This window comes from Sus scrofa, chromosome 6 (assembly GCF_000003025.6).
Source record: "Sus scrofa isolate TJ Tabasco breed Duroc chromosome 6, Sscrofa11.1, whole genome shotgun sequence".
NCBI lineage: Eukaryota > Metazoa > Chordata > Mammalia > Artiodactyla > Suidae > Sus > Sus scrofa.
The window spans coordinates 145,568,302-145,587,944 of record NC_010448.4 but is presented as its reverse complement, the minus strand read 5'-3'; the positions used below and the strand labels follow the sequence as shown (position 1 = coordinate 145,587,944).

The window sequence follows — 19,643 nt, the reverse complement described above, 5'->3', positions numbered from 1 at the left end:
GGAGGATAACGTAAGGAAAAGAAGGTAGATATGTATGTGTAACTGGGTCACTTTGCTATATAGCAGGAAATTAACAGAATGCTGTAAATCAGCTATAATAGAAAAAATAAAAACCATTTAAAGGGGAAAAAAAAAAAAAAAAAAAAGAACCATGCTCTAGGAGTTCCCGTAGTGGCACAGAGGAAACGAATCCGACTAGGAACCATGAGGTTGCGGGTTTGATCCCTGGCCTTGCTCAGTGGGTTAAGGATCTGGCGTTGCCGTGAGCTGTGGTGTTGGTTGCAGATGCGGCTCGGATCTGGCGTTGCTGTGGCTCTGGCATAGGCTGGTGGCTACAGCTCCAATTGGACCCCTAGCCTGGGAACCTCCATATGCCACAGGTGTGGCCCTAAAAAGACAAAAGGAAAAAAAAAAAAAAAAAAAAAAAAAAAAAGAACCATGCTCTAATCCTGGCATAGAGTAAGCAACCAGGAAATATTTATTCCCTTTTCCCCTCACCCTTCCAGGTCAGCTCCGATACTCACACACCAGAAGCAAGATGCCCTGTTAACAAAGGCAGAGTGGAGTTCCCGTCGTGGCGCAGTGGTTAACGAATCTGACTAGGAACCATGAGGTTGCGGGTTCGGTCCCTGCCCTTGCTCAGTGGGTTAACGATCTGGCGTTGCCAGGAGCTGTGGTGTAGGTTGCAGACGCGGCTCGGATCCCGTGTTGCTGTGGCTCTGGCGTAGGCCGGTGGCTACAGCTCCGATTCAACCCCTAGCCTGGGAACCTCCATATGCCGTGGGAGCGGCCCAAGAAATAGCAACAACAACAACAACAACAAAAAAAAAAAAAGACAAAAGACAAAAAAAAAAAAAAAACCAAAAAAAAACAAAGGCAGAGTGGTGGAGGAAGGACATTCATCCCGATGCAAGAAAAGAACATACTGTTGCCACAGAGTTGTTTAAATAACCTGAGCAAAAGGACAACGCTCCCTGCAGATGTTTTGGTTAACTCTGGAATTTATTAAAGAACACAGACTGTTCAGATTTTAGCAAGTTCTAACATGAGGCAATAATAAAAGGCTTTCACCTCATGTTCATTCTTGACTTGATTATTATCAAATATTTACGTTTTCAGAAATGGCCATTCCTGAATCACCTGAAGAGAAGTAAATATTCATCAACAAGGATACTACGTGCCAAGCAGTGACGCGTTAATGCTCTGTAAGAATATCAATTGCTTCCTAGCACCTTTGAGAATGTGGAGAAACTGGGAGGAGGGGATGAGGTGGATGGAGAAAAGAAAGGGAAAAGCTCTAATTTGGGAGGAAAATTACACATCACTACTAAATGGTTCTGAATCAAGATCTTCTGTTCTGGGGTTCCCGTAATGGCGCAGCAGTTAACGAATCCAACTAGGAACCATGAGGTTGGAGGTTTGATCCCTGGCCTCACTCACTGGGTTAAGGATCCGGCATTGCTGCCATGAGCTGTGGTGTAGGTCGCAGACGCGGCTCGGATCCCACGTTGCTGTGGCTCTGGCGCAGGCCGGTTGGCTACAGCTCTGATTCGACCCCTAGCCTGGGAACCTCCATATGCCGCGGGAGTGGCCCTAGAAAAGGCAGGGAAAAAAAGAAAAAAAAAAAAAAAAAAGAAATCTTCTGTTCCTTCAAAGAACTTCTCACTAATTAATTGGCTCCATAAATGTCCACATTAAAGTTGATGACCTCCAACACTTTGGCATTGGTATTGATACAGGCAAGCATCCTAAATATTCATTTTTTAAAAATCTTATGCTGCCTACAAGAAACTCACCTTAGGACAAAGGATACATGTAGATTGAAAGTGAAAGAGTGGGAAAAAATATTTCATGCCAACAGAAATGACAGGAAAGCAGGAGTTGCCATACTCATATCAGACAAAATAGACTTTAAAACAAAAGACATAAAGAAAGACAAAGAATGACACTACTTAATGATTAAAGGATCCATCCAAGGAGAAGATGTTACTATCGTCAACATATATGCCCCAAATATAGGAGCACCCAGATACGTAAACAAATATTAACAGACATAAAGGGAGAAAATGATGGGAATACAATCATAGTAGGAGACTTTAATACCCCACTCACACCAATGGATAGATCCTCTAGACAGAAAACCAATAAAGCAACAGAGATCCTAAAGGAAACAATAGAAAAGTTAGACTTAATTGATATCTTCAGGACACTACATCCAAAAAAAATCAGAATATACATTCTTCTCAAGTGCACATGGAACAGTCTCAAGAATTGACCACATATTGGGACACAAAGCTAACCTCAACAAATTTAAGAGCATAGAAATTATTTCAAGTATCTTCTCTGACCACAATGCCATGAAACCAGAAATCAGCCACGGGAAAAGAAATGAGAAAAAACCTACTACATGGAGACTAAACAACATGCTACTAAAAAACCAATGGGTCAATGAGGAAATCAAGAAGGAAATTAAAAAATACCTTGAAACAAATGATAATGAAGACACAACCTCTCAAAATCTATGGGATGCTGCAAAAGCAGTGCTCAGAGGGAAATTTATAGTGATACAGGCCTTTCTCAAAAGAGAAGAAAGATCCCAAATTGACAACTTAACCCTCCACCTAAACGAATTAGAAAAAGAAGAACAGGAGTTCCCGTCGTGGCGCAGTGGTTAACGAATCCGACTAGGAACCATGAGGTTGCGGGTTCGGTCCCTGCCCTTGCTCAGTGGGTTAACGATCCAGCGTTGCCGTGAGCTGTGGTGTAGGTTGCAGACGCGGCTCGGATCCCACGTTGCTGTGGCTCTGGCGTAGGCCAGTGGCTACAGCTCCGATTCAACCCCTAGCCTGGGAACCTCCATATGCCGCAGGAGCGGCCCAAGAAATAGCAACAACAACAACAACAACAACAACAACAAAAAAAAGAAAAAAGACCAAAAAAAAAAAAAAAAAAAAGAAAAAGAAGAACAAAAAAGACCTAAAGTCAGCAGAAGGAAGGAAATTATAAAGATCAAAGAAGAAATCTATAAAATAGAGATTCAAAAAACAATAGAGAAAATTAATAAAACTAAGAGCTGGTTCTTTGAAAAGGTAAACAAAAATGACAAACCCCTGGCTAGACTCACTAAGAAGAGGAGAGAAAGAACTCAAATACACAAAATTATAAATGAAAAAGGAGAAATCACAACGGATACTGCAGAAATACAAAAAACCATAAGAGAATACTATGAACAACTATATGCCAACAAATTTGACAATCTGGAAGAAATGGACAATTTTCTAGAATCTTACAGCCTGCCAAAACTGAATCAAGTAGAAACAGACCAACTGAACAGACCGATCACTAGAAATGAAATTGAAGAAGTCATAAAAACACTCCCTACAAATAAAAGTCCAGGACCAGATGGCTTCACAGGAGAATTCTATCAAATATATAAAGAGGATCTGGTGCCCATCCTCCTTAAACTCTTTCAAAAGGTTGAAGAAGAAGGAATACTCCCAAAGACATTCTATGATGCCACCATCACCCTCATTCCAAAACCAGACAGAGATACCACCAAAAAAGAAAATTATCGCCCAATATCATTGATGAATATAGATGCAAAAATTCGCAACAAAATCTTAGCCAACCAAATCCAACAACATATCAAAAAGATCATACACCATGAGCAGGTTGGGTTCATCCCAGGTTCACAAGGATGGTTCAACATACGCAAATCAATCAGCATCATACACCACATTAACAAAAGAAAAGTCAAAAATCATATGACCATCTCAATAGATGCACAAAAAGCATATGACAAAGTCCAACATCCATTCATGATCAAGACCCTCACCAAAGTGGGTATAGAGGGAACATGCCTGAACATAATCAAAGCCATTTATGAAAAACCCACAGCAAATATAATCCTCAATGGGGAAAAACTGAAAGCCTTCTCACTCAAATCTGGAACAAGACAGGGATGCCCACTCTCACCACTGCTCTTCAACATAGTTTTGGAAGTCCTAGCCACAGCAATTAAACAAACAAAAGAAATAAAAGGCATCCATATAGGAAGAGAAGAGATAAAACTGTCACTGTATGCAGATGACATGATACTATATACATAGAAAACCCTAAGGACTCAACCCCAAAACTACCTGAACTGATTAATAAATTCAGCAGAGTAGCAGGATATAAGATTAACATTCAGAAGTCAGTCGCATTTCTGTATACCAGCAATGAAATATTAGAAAAGGAATACAAAAATACAATACCTTTTAAAATTGCACCTCAAAAAATCAAATACCTCGGAATACACCTGACCAAGGAGGCAAAGGACTTATATGCTGAGAACTATAAAACTTTAATCAAAGAAATTTAAGAAGATGTAAAGAAATGGAAAGATATTCCATGTTCATGGATTGGAAAAAATCAACATTGTAAAAATGGCCATACTACCCAAAGCAACCTACAGATTTGATGCAATCCCTATCAAATTGCCCATGACATTTTTCACAGTACTAGAACAAACAATCCAAAAATTTATATGGAACAACAAAAGACCCAGAATTGCCAAAGCAATCCTGAGAAACAAAAACCAAGCAGGGGGCATAACTTTCCCAGACTTCAAGAAATATTACAAAGCCACAGCCATCAAAACAGTGTGGACCTGGTATCAAAACAGACAGAGAGACCAATGGAACAGAATAGAGAATCCGGAAATAAACCCTGACCACCTATGGTCAATTAATCTTTGACAAGGGAGGCAAGAACATAAAATGGGAAAAAGAAAGTCTATTCAGCAAGCATTGCTGGGAAACCTGGACAGCTGCATGCAAAGCAATGAAACTAGAACACACCCTCACACCATGCACAAAAATAAACTCAAAATGGCTAAAGACTTAAATATAAGACAAGACACCATCAAACTCCTGGAAGAGAATATAGGCAAAACATTCTCTGACATCAACATCATGAATATTTTCTCAGGTCAGTCTCCCAAAGTAATAGAAACTAGAGCAAAAATAAACCAATGGGACCTAATCAAACTGAAAAGCTTTTGTACAGCAAAGGAAACAAAAAAGAAAACAAAAAGACAACTTACAGAATGGGAGAAAATAGTTTCAAATGATGCAACAGACAAGGGCTTAATCTCCAGAATAAGTAAGCAACCTATACAACTCAACAGCAAAAAAAGCCAATCAACCAATGGAAAAATGGGCAAAAGACCTGAATAGACTGTTTTCCAGGGAAGATATACAGATGGCCAGCAAACACATGAAAAAATGCTCAACATCACTGATTATGAGAGAAATGCAAATCTAAACTACCACGAGATACCACCTCACACCAGTCAGAATGGCCATCATTAATAAGTTCACAAATAACAAGTGCTGGAGGGGTTGTGGAGAAAAGGGAACCCTCCTGCACTGTTGGTGGGAATGTAAACTGGTACAGCCACTATGGAGAACAGTTTGGAGATACCTTAGAAATCTATACATAGGAGTTCCCGTGGTGGTGCAGTGGTTAAAGAATCTGACTGGGAACCATGAGGTTGCAGGTTCGATCCCTGCCCTTGCTCAGTGGGTTAACGATCCGGCGTTGCCGTGAGCTGTGGTGTAGGTTGCAGATGCGGCTCGGATCCTGTGCTGCTGTGGCTCTGGTGTAGGCCAGTGGCTATAGCTGTGATTCAACCCCTAGCCTGGGAACCTCCATATGCCGCAGGAGCGGCCCAAGAAAAGGCAAAAAGACAAAAAAAAAAGAAAAAGAAATCTATACATAGCCCTTCCACATGACCCCACAATCCCACTCTTGGGCATATATTCAGACAAAACTCTATTTAAAAGAGACACATGCACCTGCATGTTCATTGCAGCAGTATTCACAATAGCCAGGACATGGAAACAACCCACATGTCCATCAACAAAGGATTGGATTCAGAAGATGTGGTATATATACACGATGGAATACTACTCAGCCATAAAAAAGAATGACATAATGCCATTTGCAGCAACATGGATGGAACTAGAGAGTCTCGTACTGAGTGAAATAAGTCAGAAAGACAAAGACAAATACCATACGATATCACTTATAACTGGAATCTAATATCCAGCACAAATGAACATCTCCACAAAAAAGAAAATCATGGACATGGAGAATAGACTTGTGGCTGCCCGATGGGAGAGGGAGGGAGTGGGAGGGATCAGGAGCTCAGGGTTATCAGATACAACTTAGAATAGATTTACAAGGAGATTCTGCTGAGTAGCATTGAAAACTATGTCTAGATACTCATATTGCAACAGAACAAAGGGTGGGGGAAAAAATGTATACATGTAAGAGTAACTTGATCCCCATGCTGTACAGCAGGAAAAAATAAAAATAAAAATAAAAATCTTAAGCAATTCTCCATCCGCCTCGTATTCAGGTTCTAGTGCTACCACCTACTCATTCACTGAGACTTGCTGTGGTAGAGAGAGCCAGGAGAGAAATAGAAGAGACAAATCGACAGTGCCCTGCAGACTGGGGTCTGTCAGGGCTGAACAGGGCCCCTTCCCCGCTCCGGTCCATCCTGATCTTCCAAAGCCACGCAAATACCGCCTACCTCTCCAAGACCGACACGGCCTTGGACGTATTTACCAGCTTCGGACGATCAGATGTCCATCCTACAAACATAAACTAAAGGTGCCTTCAATATGGCAGCTCCATGGCCAAGGACGAGAGTCCCAAGGAACAGGCTGTCTTCATCTCCCCTGCAGTGGACACGTTCGTTCCCATGTGCAGCCAGGGAGGTGTGCCTCTTAGATTGGACCCCCGCCTTCTCTATTCCAAATGTTAAAACATGTCAACCCACACAGAACCTACGAACCAAGACAGTGTGACTTCTACTGCTATTTCTAATACACACGTAATTTCCTTTTTTTTTTTTTTTTTTTTTTTTTTTGTCTTTTTGCAATTTCTCGGGCTGCTTTCTGCAGCATATGGAGGTTCCCAGGCTAGGGGTCCAATCGGAGCTGTAGCTACCAGCCTACACCAGAGCCACAGCAACGCAGGATCGGAGCCGCGTCTGCAACCCACACCACAGCTCACGGCAACGCCAGATCCTTAACCCACTGAGCGAGGCCAGGAATCAAACCCACAACCTCATGGTTCCTAATCGGATTCGTTAACCACTGTGCCACGACAGGAACTCCAAATACACCTAATTTCTGCCAAATAACGGAAACAGGGCCCCTGAGTACATTCTGCCTAGAGTGACCAGGACACCCCATTTTCACTCCCCACACAGCAGCTGCCGGGGACCCTTTTCTCATCTTTTTTTCACCAGCCAAATAAAGCAGAGCTACGCTGCCTCTTGATCTTCCAAACGGGAACAGGTGACACAGGGGTGAACAAAAAGCACTGAACTGTGGACTCTGACATTTACAAAACTCTGTGATGTGGGGCAAGTTACTTACCCGCTCAGAACCTTGGTTTCTGCCTGTGAAACGGTGATTATGCACAGGATGGAAGTGAGAATTAAATGATATAATTTATTTCTCTAACAACATTATACATATATGTTAAATTATGTAAATGACTAAATTATAGACTCAATAGGACAACGGATTATTTTCAAAAGGTTAATTAGCATACAAAGGACATCCAAGAGGGGAAAAAGCCAAAATGCTAAGGCACACCAGGGACATACCAGGGGCTAATACTGCCAAGAAGCAAAAATGAGAAAGGGGTTTTGGCCATTGTTGCTTCTCTCCATCTCCATGGCTACACACCCATTCACCCGGAAAATCAAGGAGTCCTAAGCATAGCAAGGCCTTTCTGGTCTTGGTTATCCCAAGAGGCCTTCATTGTCTTGAGAGTAAGCAAGCTTTGAGCTAACCTCTACCATCTGCAGTGAATAGTAACTCTCAGAATATCTTCCTAGTTGGGTATTCACTCTTCTTGTTATGAGATATTCAAGGCACCCTGCACTCTGGCACCAACCTACTCTTTTCCCCTAGCAGTCAGGCCTCCATACCTGCAGATATGAAACTCACAGATACAGAGTGCTGACTACGGGACTTGAGCATCTGCAGATATGGGTATCCACAGCAGGTGATGGAACCAATTCCCCGAGTACTCCAAGGGGTGACTCTATCACCCCCATGAAATACCTCCTGCTCTGGCTACACCGGGGTACCTACTCCCCAGCTCCCAACCAGCACCTGCAATTTCAACTCCCCACTTCTGCTTTTGCTCACACAGGACTCCAAGGCTGGAATACCCACCCTTCTCTTTTCCACCTCCCCAAATCCAACCCACTGGCCAAGGCCTGGCCTAAGCATCCTTTCCTCAATGAAATCTCCCAAGCACCCCTGTGTGATTTCAGTTCCTGAGACCACCCCAACTTTTATTACCAGGCCAGTCTGGATTGCTACTTTGTGACCTCTGTGTGGTGCTAGCTGTTCAAAGCTCTTTCGAGGGAATGTATTAAGGGCCTTGGCATTGCTGTTGTTAATGCCATATAAATGCCTAATGTTATTATAAATGCTATATAATTCCTAGATAAATGAAAGCCGTTACTATTAATATAAACATTTCACACTTCCTCTCCCCCTCTGGCCTCGTCTCTTCGCAGGAGCCAGAGTAATCCTAGTACAATGAAATCAGATCGTGTCACTGCTCTATTCGAAATCCTCCAACTGTCTTCCTATCTCTTAAAAGCGGCCCCTGATCTGCCCTCACCCTCACCCTATTACCTCGATGGCTTCACTCCCTCCAGCCACACTGGCCTCACTAGTCTTGAACACACCAGGCACACTCCCCCTTCAGGACTTTTTCACTTGCTCGTATCTCCAGAAATCAGTATGACTCAGCCACTCCATTTTTTGGGGTCTTTACACAAAATGCAACCTTCTCAGTTATATATACATGTTTTTTCAAAAGACTCTTCACTAGAAAAAAGTTAAAGAAGAAAACAAAGGGAGTTCCTGTCGTGGCTCAGCGGTTAACGACTAGGAACCATGAGGTTGCAGGTTCAATCCCTGGCCTTGCTCAGTGGGTTAAGGATCCGGTGTTGCCGTGAGCTGTGGTGTAGGTCACAGACATGGTTTGGATCTGGGGCTGCTGTGGCTGTGGTGTAGCCCGGAGGCTACAGCTCCGATTAGACCCCTAACCTGGGAACCTCCATGTGCCACAGGAGTGGCCCTAGAATAGGCAAAAAGACGGGAAAAAAAAAAAAAGAATACAAACCTAAAAACTTGTTTCCTACCTTTTTGTCATTTAATATTAGTTTTTAATTGTTTGTTGTTTTTGGTTTTGGAAAGGAAGAGCTTTCTCTTACATATTTAGAAACAGCTCTTTTTTGCTTTCCCGACAGCTTTGATACTATTCCCCAACATGGGGCTGAGTCCAAACTATTCAAGCATTTCCACTCCTTTTTTTCTTTTCTGCCTCTCCAAAAACCTTAAAAGGTGGGTAGAGGACTCCCATCAGAACTTTCAAAAAGATAATGTATCTTATATGTGTCCTGGAAGAAGTTCCTTCAAACATCATCAGTCTCCTGCAAAACAACTTTAGACCTAACAACCACATGGCACAGTTTCCCAGGACCTCAAAACCAGGCAGAACTAGGAAAGACAGTTCCAGCTCAAAAACTGAGTGCAAGAGTTCCCGTCGTGGCACAGTGGTTAACGAATCCGACTAGGAACCATGAGGTGGCGGGTTCAGTCCCTGGCCTTGCTCAGTGGGTTAAGGATCCAGTGTTGCCGTGAGCTGTGGTGTAGGTTGCAGACGTGGCTTGGATCCTGTGTTGCTATGGCTCTGGTGTAGGCCGGCAGCTACAGCTCCAATTGGACCCCTAGCCTGGGAACCTCCATATGCTGCAGGAAGCGGCCCTAGAAAAGGCAAAAAGACAAAACAAACAAACAAACAAACAAACTGAGTGCAAGGAAACTGAGCTCCTGAAAAGTGAGCTATCAATAGCTAGTGGCAGTACCCATTACAGAAAACAGATTTTTTTTTTTTTTGATGTATTCCATTCCAGTGCTCAGAATTCTGTAAGGAATTATATATAATATAACCAAGGGCTAGCTAACCACCCTACATCCCATTCAAAAGTCCAAGCTATTCTATTAAGATGCCAGTTATTTAACTCTATAAAAAGCCTGGTAAGAAGTTCCCACTGTGGCTCAATGGTTAGCGAATTTGACTAGGAACCATGAGGTTGGAGGTTCGATCCCTAGCCTTGCTCAGCGGGTTGAGGATCCAGCATTACTGTGAGCTGTGGTGTAGGCCAGTGGCTACAGCTCCGATTGGACCCCTAGCCTGGGAACCTCCATATGCCACGGGCGCAGTCCTAGAAAAGGCAAAAGACCGAAAAAAAAAAAAAAAAAAAAAAAAAAAGAGCCTGGTAACTATTATAGCAGCAGCAACCAACTGATAATATGACATGTTATCTCTCTCCAAATGACAGAGCCACTAAGCACAGGAAAAGCTCATGTCCTTCCTTCAGGACAAGCCTAGAACCAAAAGAGTCTGCTAGGATGGAATTACTCAGGAGAAGCTTTGTACCAGGAAGCAACACATCTCTCTAAGGAAACAGGCAAAGGAGTTTAAAATGAAGGAGGGGTAGATTCAGGTGCTGGGCCGAGGTTGCTCAGGAACCAACTAGCTAGACTCTGAGCTGTACCACAGCCCACCCCAGAAATTTTGGCCTAAGAAGCTACAGTGAAATGGGTTGTGTTACACAAAGGGAGGCTGACTTAAGAGCAACCAGTATGATGACATAGTCTGAAGGGATATGAAATCAAATCAATTCAATCATCTATTCACCATTTACTGCTAGTCTGTGGTTAAGAATGAAAACTTGGAAGGCAAATCATGGATTGAATATTTACCAGCTACACAATGTGAGTCAAGTTTCTCAGGGTCTCTAGGAAATGGAATATTCATGGCATCTCTCTGCAGTACTTGGGACAATGCCTAGCACAAGACTAAGCATAAAAAATATTGCCTGGTATTTTATTACTCTTATTACTGGTTGAAGGCCTATATGGACCAAGCACTGATAAATCCTGACACAACTGTAAATAAGTGATTTCTGCCCTCAAATACTGAGAATCTAAAGTGGTGACAGGCACATATGGTTTATATGAGCTACATTACATTGTAATTCTCAGTCATGTACTCAATGATAATTCATTGAGGGGTTAGAACTTGGACTCCGGGTTAAAAGCCTTGCAAAACGACTCACTAGCTATGTGACCTTGGCAAATGTATGAAGGAATGACTGCACCATGTCTGTGTGGAGCTGATGCCTGGCACACAGAAACAGGCTCAGTGCATGTCTCCACAATGCACTGAACTTACACTTTCTAAGCCGCAGCATTCCCATGTGTAAAACAGTGATAATAACAGGATCTCAAGAGTATTATGAAGAATTAGGCAATTCAACAGAGAGAGGACAGTACTTTGAGTAAAAGTTACTAAAACAATTGGATATCCTCATTAAAAAAAAAGTCAGTGAAAAAACATTTATCCAGACCTTATACTACATATAAAAAATACCAAAAAAACAGGCTATATGCCTAATTACAAAGCCTAAAACTTTACAACTTCTAGAGGAAAATATAAAAGAAAATCATTGTGACCTCGGGGTACACATAAGACTTCTTAGATGTTTGAAAGCACAAGGCATTAAAAAAAAAAAAAAAAACTAATAGATTTCACCAAAATTTTTAAATTTTGGTCTTCAAGAGAGATTAAGAAAATGAAAAGCAAGCCAAGACTGAGAAAAAATACTTGCAAATCACACATGTGAAAAAGGATTTGTATCCACAATACATAAGGAACTCTCAAAACTTTTTAAAAACTCAATTTTCAAAAAATGAGTAAAATATTTGAATAGCCATTTTACCCAAGAATACCTACAGATGGCAAAAAAGCACATTCAAGGATGCTCACTATCATCAATCATTAGGGAAATTAAAACCATAATGAGGTACTACTACAGATCCATTAAAATGGCTAAAATTTGAAAAACAAAAACAAACCGACTCGACCAAGGGCCAGTACATAGAATAATCAGAGCTCTCATTCTCTTAAACCGAAGGGTACAGACATTTTCAAAAGTAGTCTGGAAATTTCTAACAAAGTTACACTTACCATACAGCCATACCATACACTCCTAGGTATTTACCCCAGGGAAATGAAAACTTATGTTCACACACAAACTTTTAGCAAATGCTTTTGGAACCTAACACAAAACAGCTAAAAACTGCCAACTCCCCAAACGGCTTTCAATTGGCGAATGCATAAACAAACTGTGATATATCCATAATGGACTACTACTCAGCAGTAAAAAGGTATAAACTACTGATACCTGCAAACCACAGAATCTCACATGCAACACGGAATCCCCATGCAACATGTTAAGTGAAAGAAGTCAGACCAAGAACCACGTAACAGTGTGTACCATTCATTATATGACATTCTGGACACCACATGGATAGAAAACACATCTTTGTAAGGAAGAGCGGTTCCATGCAAAGGGATATGGGGAGATTGGGGAGGGGGTGGTAATACAATTATTTTATACCTTAAATGTGGTGGTAGCGGTTACGTAACTATGCATTTGTCAAAAATTGCAGAATTTTATAAAAAGGGGGGGGACTTTTACTGAATTCAAATCATAATTATTTTTTTTAATGGAAGAAATAAAAAGAATCACAGATAGGAGTTCCTGTTGTGGCTCAGTGGTTAATGAAACCGACTAGGAACCATGAGGTTTTGGGTTCGATCCCTAGCCTTGCTCAGTGGCTTAAGGATCTGGCGTGAGCTGTGGTGTAGGTCGCAGACGTGGCTTGGATCTGGCGTTGCTGTGGCTCTGGCACAGACGGCAACTACAGCTCCAATTTGACCCCTGCCCTGGGAACCTCCATATGCTGCAGGAACGGCCCTAGAAAAGGCAAAAAGACCAAAAAAAAAAAAAAAAAAAAAAAAATCACAGATTCTACAATTCCAGCCTGGGCTTATGCGGATGTTGATGTCATCATCTGGAAACCTACATCACTTGGGCCAAAGCCAGAGGCCAGAGCCCAGCCTCTGATGAAAGTACGAATGCATGTTCTGTCACCACCCTTCTCTATTCATGCCCCACTCACTCTGTCACTTTTTTGGGCTTGGGTGAGCCCAAGTAACTGGCCACTGGAAAAAGGCACTTAAGGGAATTGGAGACTGCCAGGCTCTCAACAGAGTCCTACTGGGGGGGTGGGAAGCCTTCTTAAATCACAGTATCACATTTGAATGGAGCCTGAGAAGCTATCAATGCAAACCTCCTGCTTCCTGGAATTGAATCATACCAGAGAGGGAGCTATTTAAACTTTTCTTAAAACAGCAAAGAAACTAGGCAAGGCGGAGGGGAGCTGGATGTATCTGAGTTTAATCATAGACTCCTTTAAGATTACAGTTCCATTAGTGATTTCCTTCAAAGTACAATCAGCCCAGGCTGGACTGACACCATTTTCAATCAAAGTGAACTCTAATAAGTGCCAATTTAAATGTGGTTTTTACATTAAGGAAAAAAAAAGTTAAGCCCACAACTTAGGAGTCTGCTTTACAAACACTGAAAAGCATGTTTCAATGGAAACAGTATTTGAAACAGAAGATTACCTGGATTCTATTCCCAACTCTGCAAAAAATTTGAACACTGACTGGCCAAGTTTACTACTTATCCGTCCTATCCTTCTCATGAAACAGAGATTAAGGAGATATGGCAAGTAGAATTTGTTACAATAAAACGTGAAAGCAGGAGCTCCTATTGTGGCTCAGCAGTGAACAAATCCACCGCGTATCCGTGAGGAGGTAGGTTTGATCCCTGGCCTCGCTCAGTGGGTTAAGGATCCAGCGTTGCTGTGAGTTGTGCAGGTCACAGACCCAGCTCAGATCTGGCATGGCTGTGGCTGTGGCTGGCAGCTGTAGCTCCAATTGGACCCCTGGCCTGGGAACTTCCATATGCTACTGGTTCAGCCCTAAAAAAGCAAAAAAAAAAAAGTGAAAGCAGTTAGACATTACTAAGACTACTACATAGGGACAGAGTACCAAAGGTGATGTTACTGACTAACATTACCAGCAAAACAGTATTGATTAACCAGAACTATGCTGCACTACCTAACAACAAAAAGAAATTCCACTGGAAGAATTTTCAAGATGTTGGATTTGATCTCTGTTAGGCTGCCATACGCTATAACATTCCAACATACTCAGGCACTTAGAAGTTTTTTAAAAATCACCTGCAATGGGCAAAAGATACCTAACATTTCTTATAAGACACTACGTTATCCTGTAAGAGATTTGAACTGTAGGTAATTGAAAATGCAAATAAGAGCTTTGACTTCACTTTGACTAACAGGTTCTTATGTGAAGGGGACAAAAAAAAAAAAAAAAAAAAAAATCCAGGCATGAGTAGGGTCTCTTATCATGTCATGATGATTCTTTAACCCAGGTTTTTATTTTTTTTTTATTTTTTATTTATTTTTTTGCTTTTTAGGGCCGCACCCACGGCATATGGAGATTCCCAGGCTGGGGTCTAATTGGAGCTACAGCTGCCAGCCTACACCACAGCCACAGCATCACCAGATCCGCATTTGCAATCTACACCATAGCTCACGGCAACGCTGGATCCTTAACCCACTAAGCGAGGCCGGGGATCGAACCCGCAACCTCATGGTTCCTAGTTGGATTTGTTTCTGCTGTGCCATGACGGGAACTCCTAACCCAGGTCTTTAGAAATGAATGAAACTCAGGCCACATCCTAGGTCAGAACTGATTCACCATGTTGCTCTTTGTATTAGGCCATTCTTCACAAACACTAATGAAAGAAACTGATATTTACTAAGCATAGATGCCAAGCAGTGAATCAGGTACTTTACAGTCATTGGATTACTTCATCCTGACAACAATAAAGAGATGGGTACTTTTATCCCAAACACCTAGAAAACTGAAGCTCAGAAAAGACAATCAAACTCACTTAAAATCACACAGAGGGCAGGCATCAGAACTGCACCTCTGAGTAAGATCTGAGACTCTACTCAGCTTCCGTCTGTAACGTGCAATCCTCAGGATACTTACACACGCACCCTTCCAACAACTCCCACCCCTACAAGTAACAAACGATTTTTTTCCTCTACAAGACAAACAACCATAGTGGCAAATAAAGGTCACGGAAGGGGAAACAATGAATTATTAACCTATTAGTAATATTAGTATTAAATTCTCATACTGATTCATAGGAAACATAGAATAGGTATTATCATTTGTTTATATTTGAGGAAATAAAAATTCAGAAAAGTTATATAATTTACTGCAAATTAAGATACTACCTTATTCTAGTAAAGAGCGTTAAGAGTTTCCAAAGTGTTTTTTCACCAATCCATATCAAATTTATTTATTTATTATTTATTTTTGTCTTTTTGCCGTTTCTAGGGCCATTCCCTCGGCATATGGAGGTTCCCAGGCTAGGGGTCGAATTGGAGCTGTAGCCACCAGCCTACGCCAGAGCCACAGCAACGCCAGATCCGAGCCGCGTCTGCAACCTACACCACAGCTCACGGCAACACTGGATTCTTAACCCACTGAGCAAGGCCAGGGACCAAACCCACAACCTCATGGTTCCTAGTCGGGATTCGTTAACCACTGCACCACGACGGGAACTCCCATATCAAATTCATTAAGCAAATAGTTATTAAGCAACAACCCGGATTCATTCTAGGAGCCTGGGGAACTTGAGTGAACAATACAAGCAGAGATTTGGACCCTCACGGAATTTACATGCTAATAGAGGAGACAGAACATAGGCAATAAATAGAAGAAGCGAAGCAGAATAAGAGGGTTTGGGAGGATCCAAAGAGGAAGAGCAGAGTGCAATTTTAAATAAGGGGGTCAGGGAACTTTGAGAAGGTAACGTTTGAGCAAAAACTTATAGGCCTTGGCATGCAAGCATCGGACAACGTTCCGGATGGAGGAAATTTCCTGTCCAAACACCCTAAAGAGAGAGCATACCCTGTATTCTAGAGGGACAGCAAGGAGGTCTGTGTGGATGAAGGGGAGTGAGGGAAAAGAAGGAAGAGCGGAAACTGGAGGTCAAGAAAGGGCCTTGTCTCAGGACGCTGGGACATGGAGCGCCTCGGGGTGGTGGGGGGGTAAGAAGAAGAGTGACATGTTCTGACTTAGCTTTTACAAGGACAATACTGCCTGCTCTCTTGAGAACGGACTAGGTGTGTGATGGGGCGGGGGTGGGGTGGGGGGGAGCGGGGAGCCAAACCAGAGATGCAAGCATAGAAGACTAGGCAGCCTTCTAGGCAAAAGACATCAGTCGCTTCAATGATGGTGGGAGCAATGCAGATGGTGAAAAGTGATCTTTGTTGGAGATATTCTGAAGGTGGAACCAACAGAATTTGCTAACACACTGGATATTGGGTATAAGATTGACGAGTTGAGGAGGACTCCAAGGCTTTTGAACTGAGAGGCTAGAAGGCCAGTCTCCATCAACTGAGCTGCAGAGGCTGTGGGTGGAGCAGACTCTGGAGGAAAGAGGAGTTCAGTGTTGGACATGTCAGCTGGAGGCATCAAGTGGGCTGTTCCATATACAAGTGTGAGTTCAGGACAGAGGTCTTTAGAATTTGAGGATTTTAAGGCACATAAATAGTATTTACAACTATTTATTCAGAAATTCAAAATTCTCTGGGAGTTCCTGTCGTGGCTCGGCAGTTAGCAAATCCGACTAGCATCCATGAGGATGTGGGTTTGATCCCTGGCCTCGCTCAGTGGGTTAAAGATCCATCAATGCCATGAACCGTGGTGTAGGTTGCAGACGCAGCTCAGATCCTGTGTTGCTGTGGCTGTGGTATAGGCTGGCGCCTACAGCTCTGATTGGACCCCTAGCCTGGGAACCTCCATATGCTGCAGGAGCAGCCCTAAAAAAAAAACCAAAAAAACAAAAAGACCAAAAAAAAAGAAATTCAAAATTCTCTAACTGAAAAAGATCTTTCATGCAAGTCACCCTCATTGTTCATTATGATAAATAAAGTCTAAAGAAATAGAGCAATATGTTCAAGTCAGACACATACAAAGAAACACTAACAGAGTTGGTATTCTTTAGCCTGGAATTTTCTTGAGAACCCTGCACTCCCATCTAGCAGAATAAATAAAAGATTGTTCTTTGAAGACTAAGTAAAAGGGGTTCAACTTCCAGAAAAGATTCATGCAAATCTGCATAAAATATGGAACCATTTTCTCCCCCTTTCTTAAAAAGCACTGTTGAAAGACATTAAACTTACAGTATATTATAAACACTCCATAAATGTTTAATAATAAAGGAACAAATTTGCCATTAAATTGCCCAAGATTACCGTGACACTATTTGACAATCGAAATCCACTTATCAAAGTGGCTACATTTAAATATTTATAACTTACCTGATATTTAAGCCAATGAAGTTTGTCCATGTGAAAATATAATCTCCACCAAAGACCATTCCAATATAAGTTATTAATATATTCTAAAAAGAAAAATGGCAATATACAGAGGTTTAGTTGAATGTTTTCAATATTCATAAAAACTTATCCACACTATGACCCAAATACCTATCCTTAAAACACAAAAGTAAACAGACAATAACCAAAACCCAGTGATCCTCAAATGAGTGTAGTTATGAGCATGAAGACTAATTAAGAACAATAACAGTAGCCTCTTCCCAATCGCTCCAGAAGCTAAATGCTTTCACCTGAACTGAAGAAAGCAAAAACAGAAAGGATGCCTGCCTGCCAGCAGCTCATCAAGGCAGCTTCCCTAAGTGTGAGCCAGACCTTACATGGCCCCCTTTTAAAAGCTGTGTGACATTTCCAGTGATGTCACTGCCTCCTGACCCATTTCATTTGAAGGAGGCTCATTTGTCTTCAGCCAGGAGAGCCAAGGGGACTGGAACATTGAGCTGTGTAGTTGGTGGCTTAAAGCCTGAGGCCTTTTTCATCTGACTCTGTAACTCTAGTGCTTTAGGATCCAAGAGGCCACAGCATCCCTGAATTGCACGAGAATAAGCGAGGTGGCTTGCTTTCTAAAAAAGCAAGATAGAGAGGAGGAGGCCCTTGAGCATCTGGAGGGAAGCATGCAGTTGCCCAGGGACTGACTTTCTGACGCCTCAGTTGTCAGTACCGAGGGAAGGGGGTGCCGAGGTAAAGCTTTTACTGTTCCTCTAAGTTTCCCTTTGTACCCCCAACAGAGTTGTGTCTACCTGACCTCATTTTATTTATTTGAAAAAAGTTTTATTTTTTAATTCATTTATTTATTTTGCTCTTCCCTAAGGCTCGACATTATAAATCAGAATAGAGAAACACTGCTAACTTTTTTTATTTCATTTTTAAAGTTTTACTGAAGTATAGTTGAATTACAATGTTGTAATATAGGCTATACAACAAAGTGATTCAGTCATATATCTACATACATCCATTCCTTTTCGGATTCTCTTCCCCCATAAGTTATCACAGCATATTGGGTACACTGCTATTTCTAAGGGTGGACAACACCCAGGCAGGTTTAGCAAACTTAAAAAAGAATGCTTTTTCCGTCCGCTGAGATAACAGCTGACTTGTCGAGAGAAGAGTGAAGAAGGAAAACCTGCCTACAAGCATCTTTCCCTCTTTTTTGAAAAGGGAATAGGGGGATGGTGGAGAGTTTACCGACGCAAAGACTGTTTCTAAAGGAATCCTTCTTGGTACCTTAAAAAAAAAAACAAATCACATGGGGAGTTCCCGTCGTGGCGCAGTGGATAACGAATCCGACTAGGAACCATGAGGTTGCGGGTTCGGTCCCTGCCCTTGCTCAGTGGGTTAACGATCCGGCGTTGCCGTGAGCTGTGGTGTAGGTTGCAGAAGCGGCTCGGATCCCGCATTGCTGTGGCTCTGGCGTAGGCCGGCGGCTGCAGCTCCAATTGGACCCCTAGCCTGGGAACCTCCATATGCCGTGGGAGCGGCCCAAGAAATCTCAAAAAGACAAAAAAAAAAAAAAAAAAAAAAAAAAAAAAAATCACATGGGAAGTCATCTCATAGTAGCATGCCTCAAATCTCCTTTCCCGACTCCTTTAAGCTTCCAGGTACAAACACCTTCCGCTTATCTGGCTCCCTTTTAATAATCCTCAGACCACAAAGGTGAAATAAAATTTTACAAATTTTGAACTACTATTCAGTTCTTCTGTAACCTCCCGTCTTTCACATTCTTAAGTCACTGCCTCCCTCTATTACAACTGCCGGAAACAGTAAAGGTCACAAATATTTTTAGTACCTGGGCTCTCTTAGATTTGGCCTATGAAGCAGAAAGTAAAGCACCAGAGTGTTTTTAAAAAGCCAAAATCAGGGAGTTCCCATAGTGGCTCAGTGGTTAACGAATCCAACTAGGAACCACGAAGTTTCGGGTTTGATCCCTGGCCTTGCTCAGTGGGTTAACGATCCGGTGTTGCCATGAGCTGTGGGGTAGGTTGCAGATGCGGCTCGGATCCCTCGTTGCTGTGGCTCTGGTGTAGGCCGGTGGCTACAGCTCTGATTGGACCCCTAGCCTGGGAATCTCCATGTGCCGTGGGAGCGGCCCTAGAAAAGGCAAAAAGACAAAAAAAAAAAAAAAAAAAAGCCAAAATC

The 19,643-nt window shown here is 42.1% G+C and overlaps 1 protein-coding gene across 2 annotated transcripts in view; it reads right to left on the bottom strand.

Annotated features, from left to right (window-relative positions):
• The window catches only part of SLC35D1 (solute carrier family 35 member D1), a 63,470-nt gene that overhangs the window by 8,125 nt on the left and 35,702 nt on the right, over positions 1–19,643 (bottom strand). For both annotated transcript variants that reach the window (XM_003127939.6, XM_021096493.1), the window contains one exon: positions 17,433–17,515. In XM_003127939.6, coding sequence (XP_003127987.5) covers positions 17,433–17,515 — 83 coding nt within the window. The remainder of the gene's footprint in view (positions 1–17,432; positions 17,516–19,643) is intronic.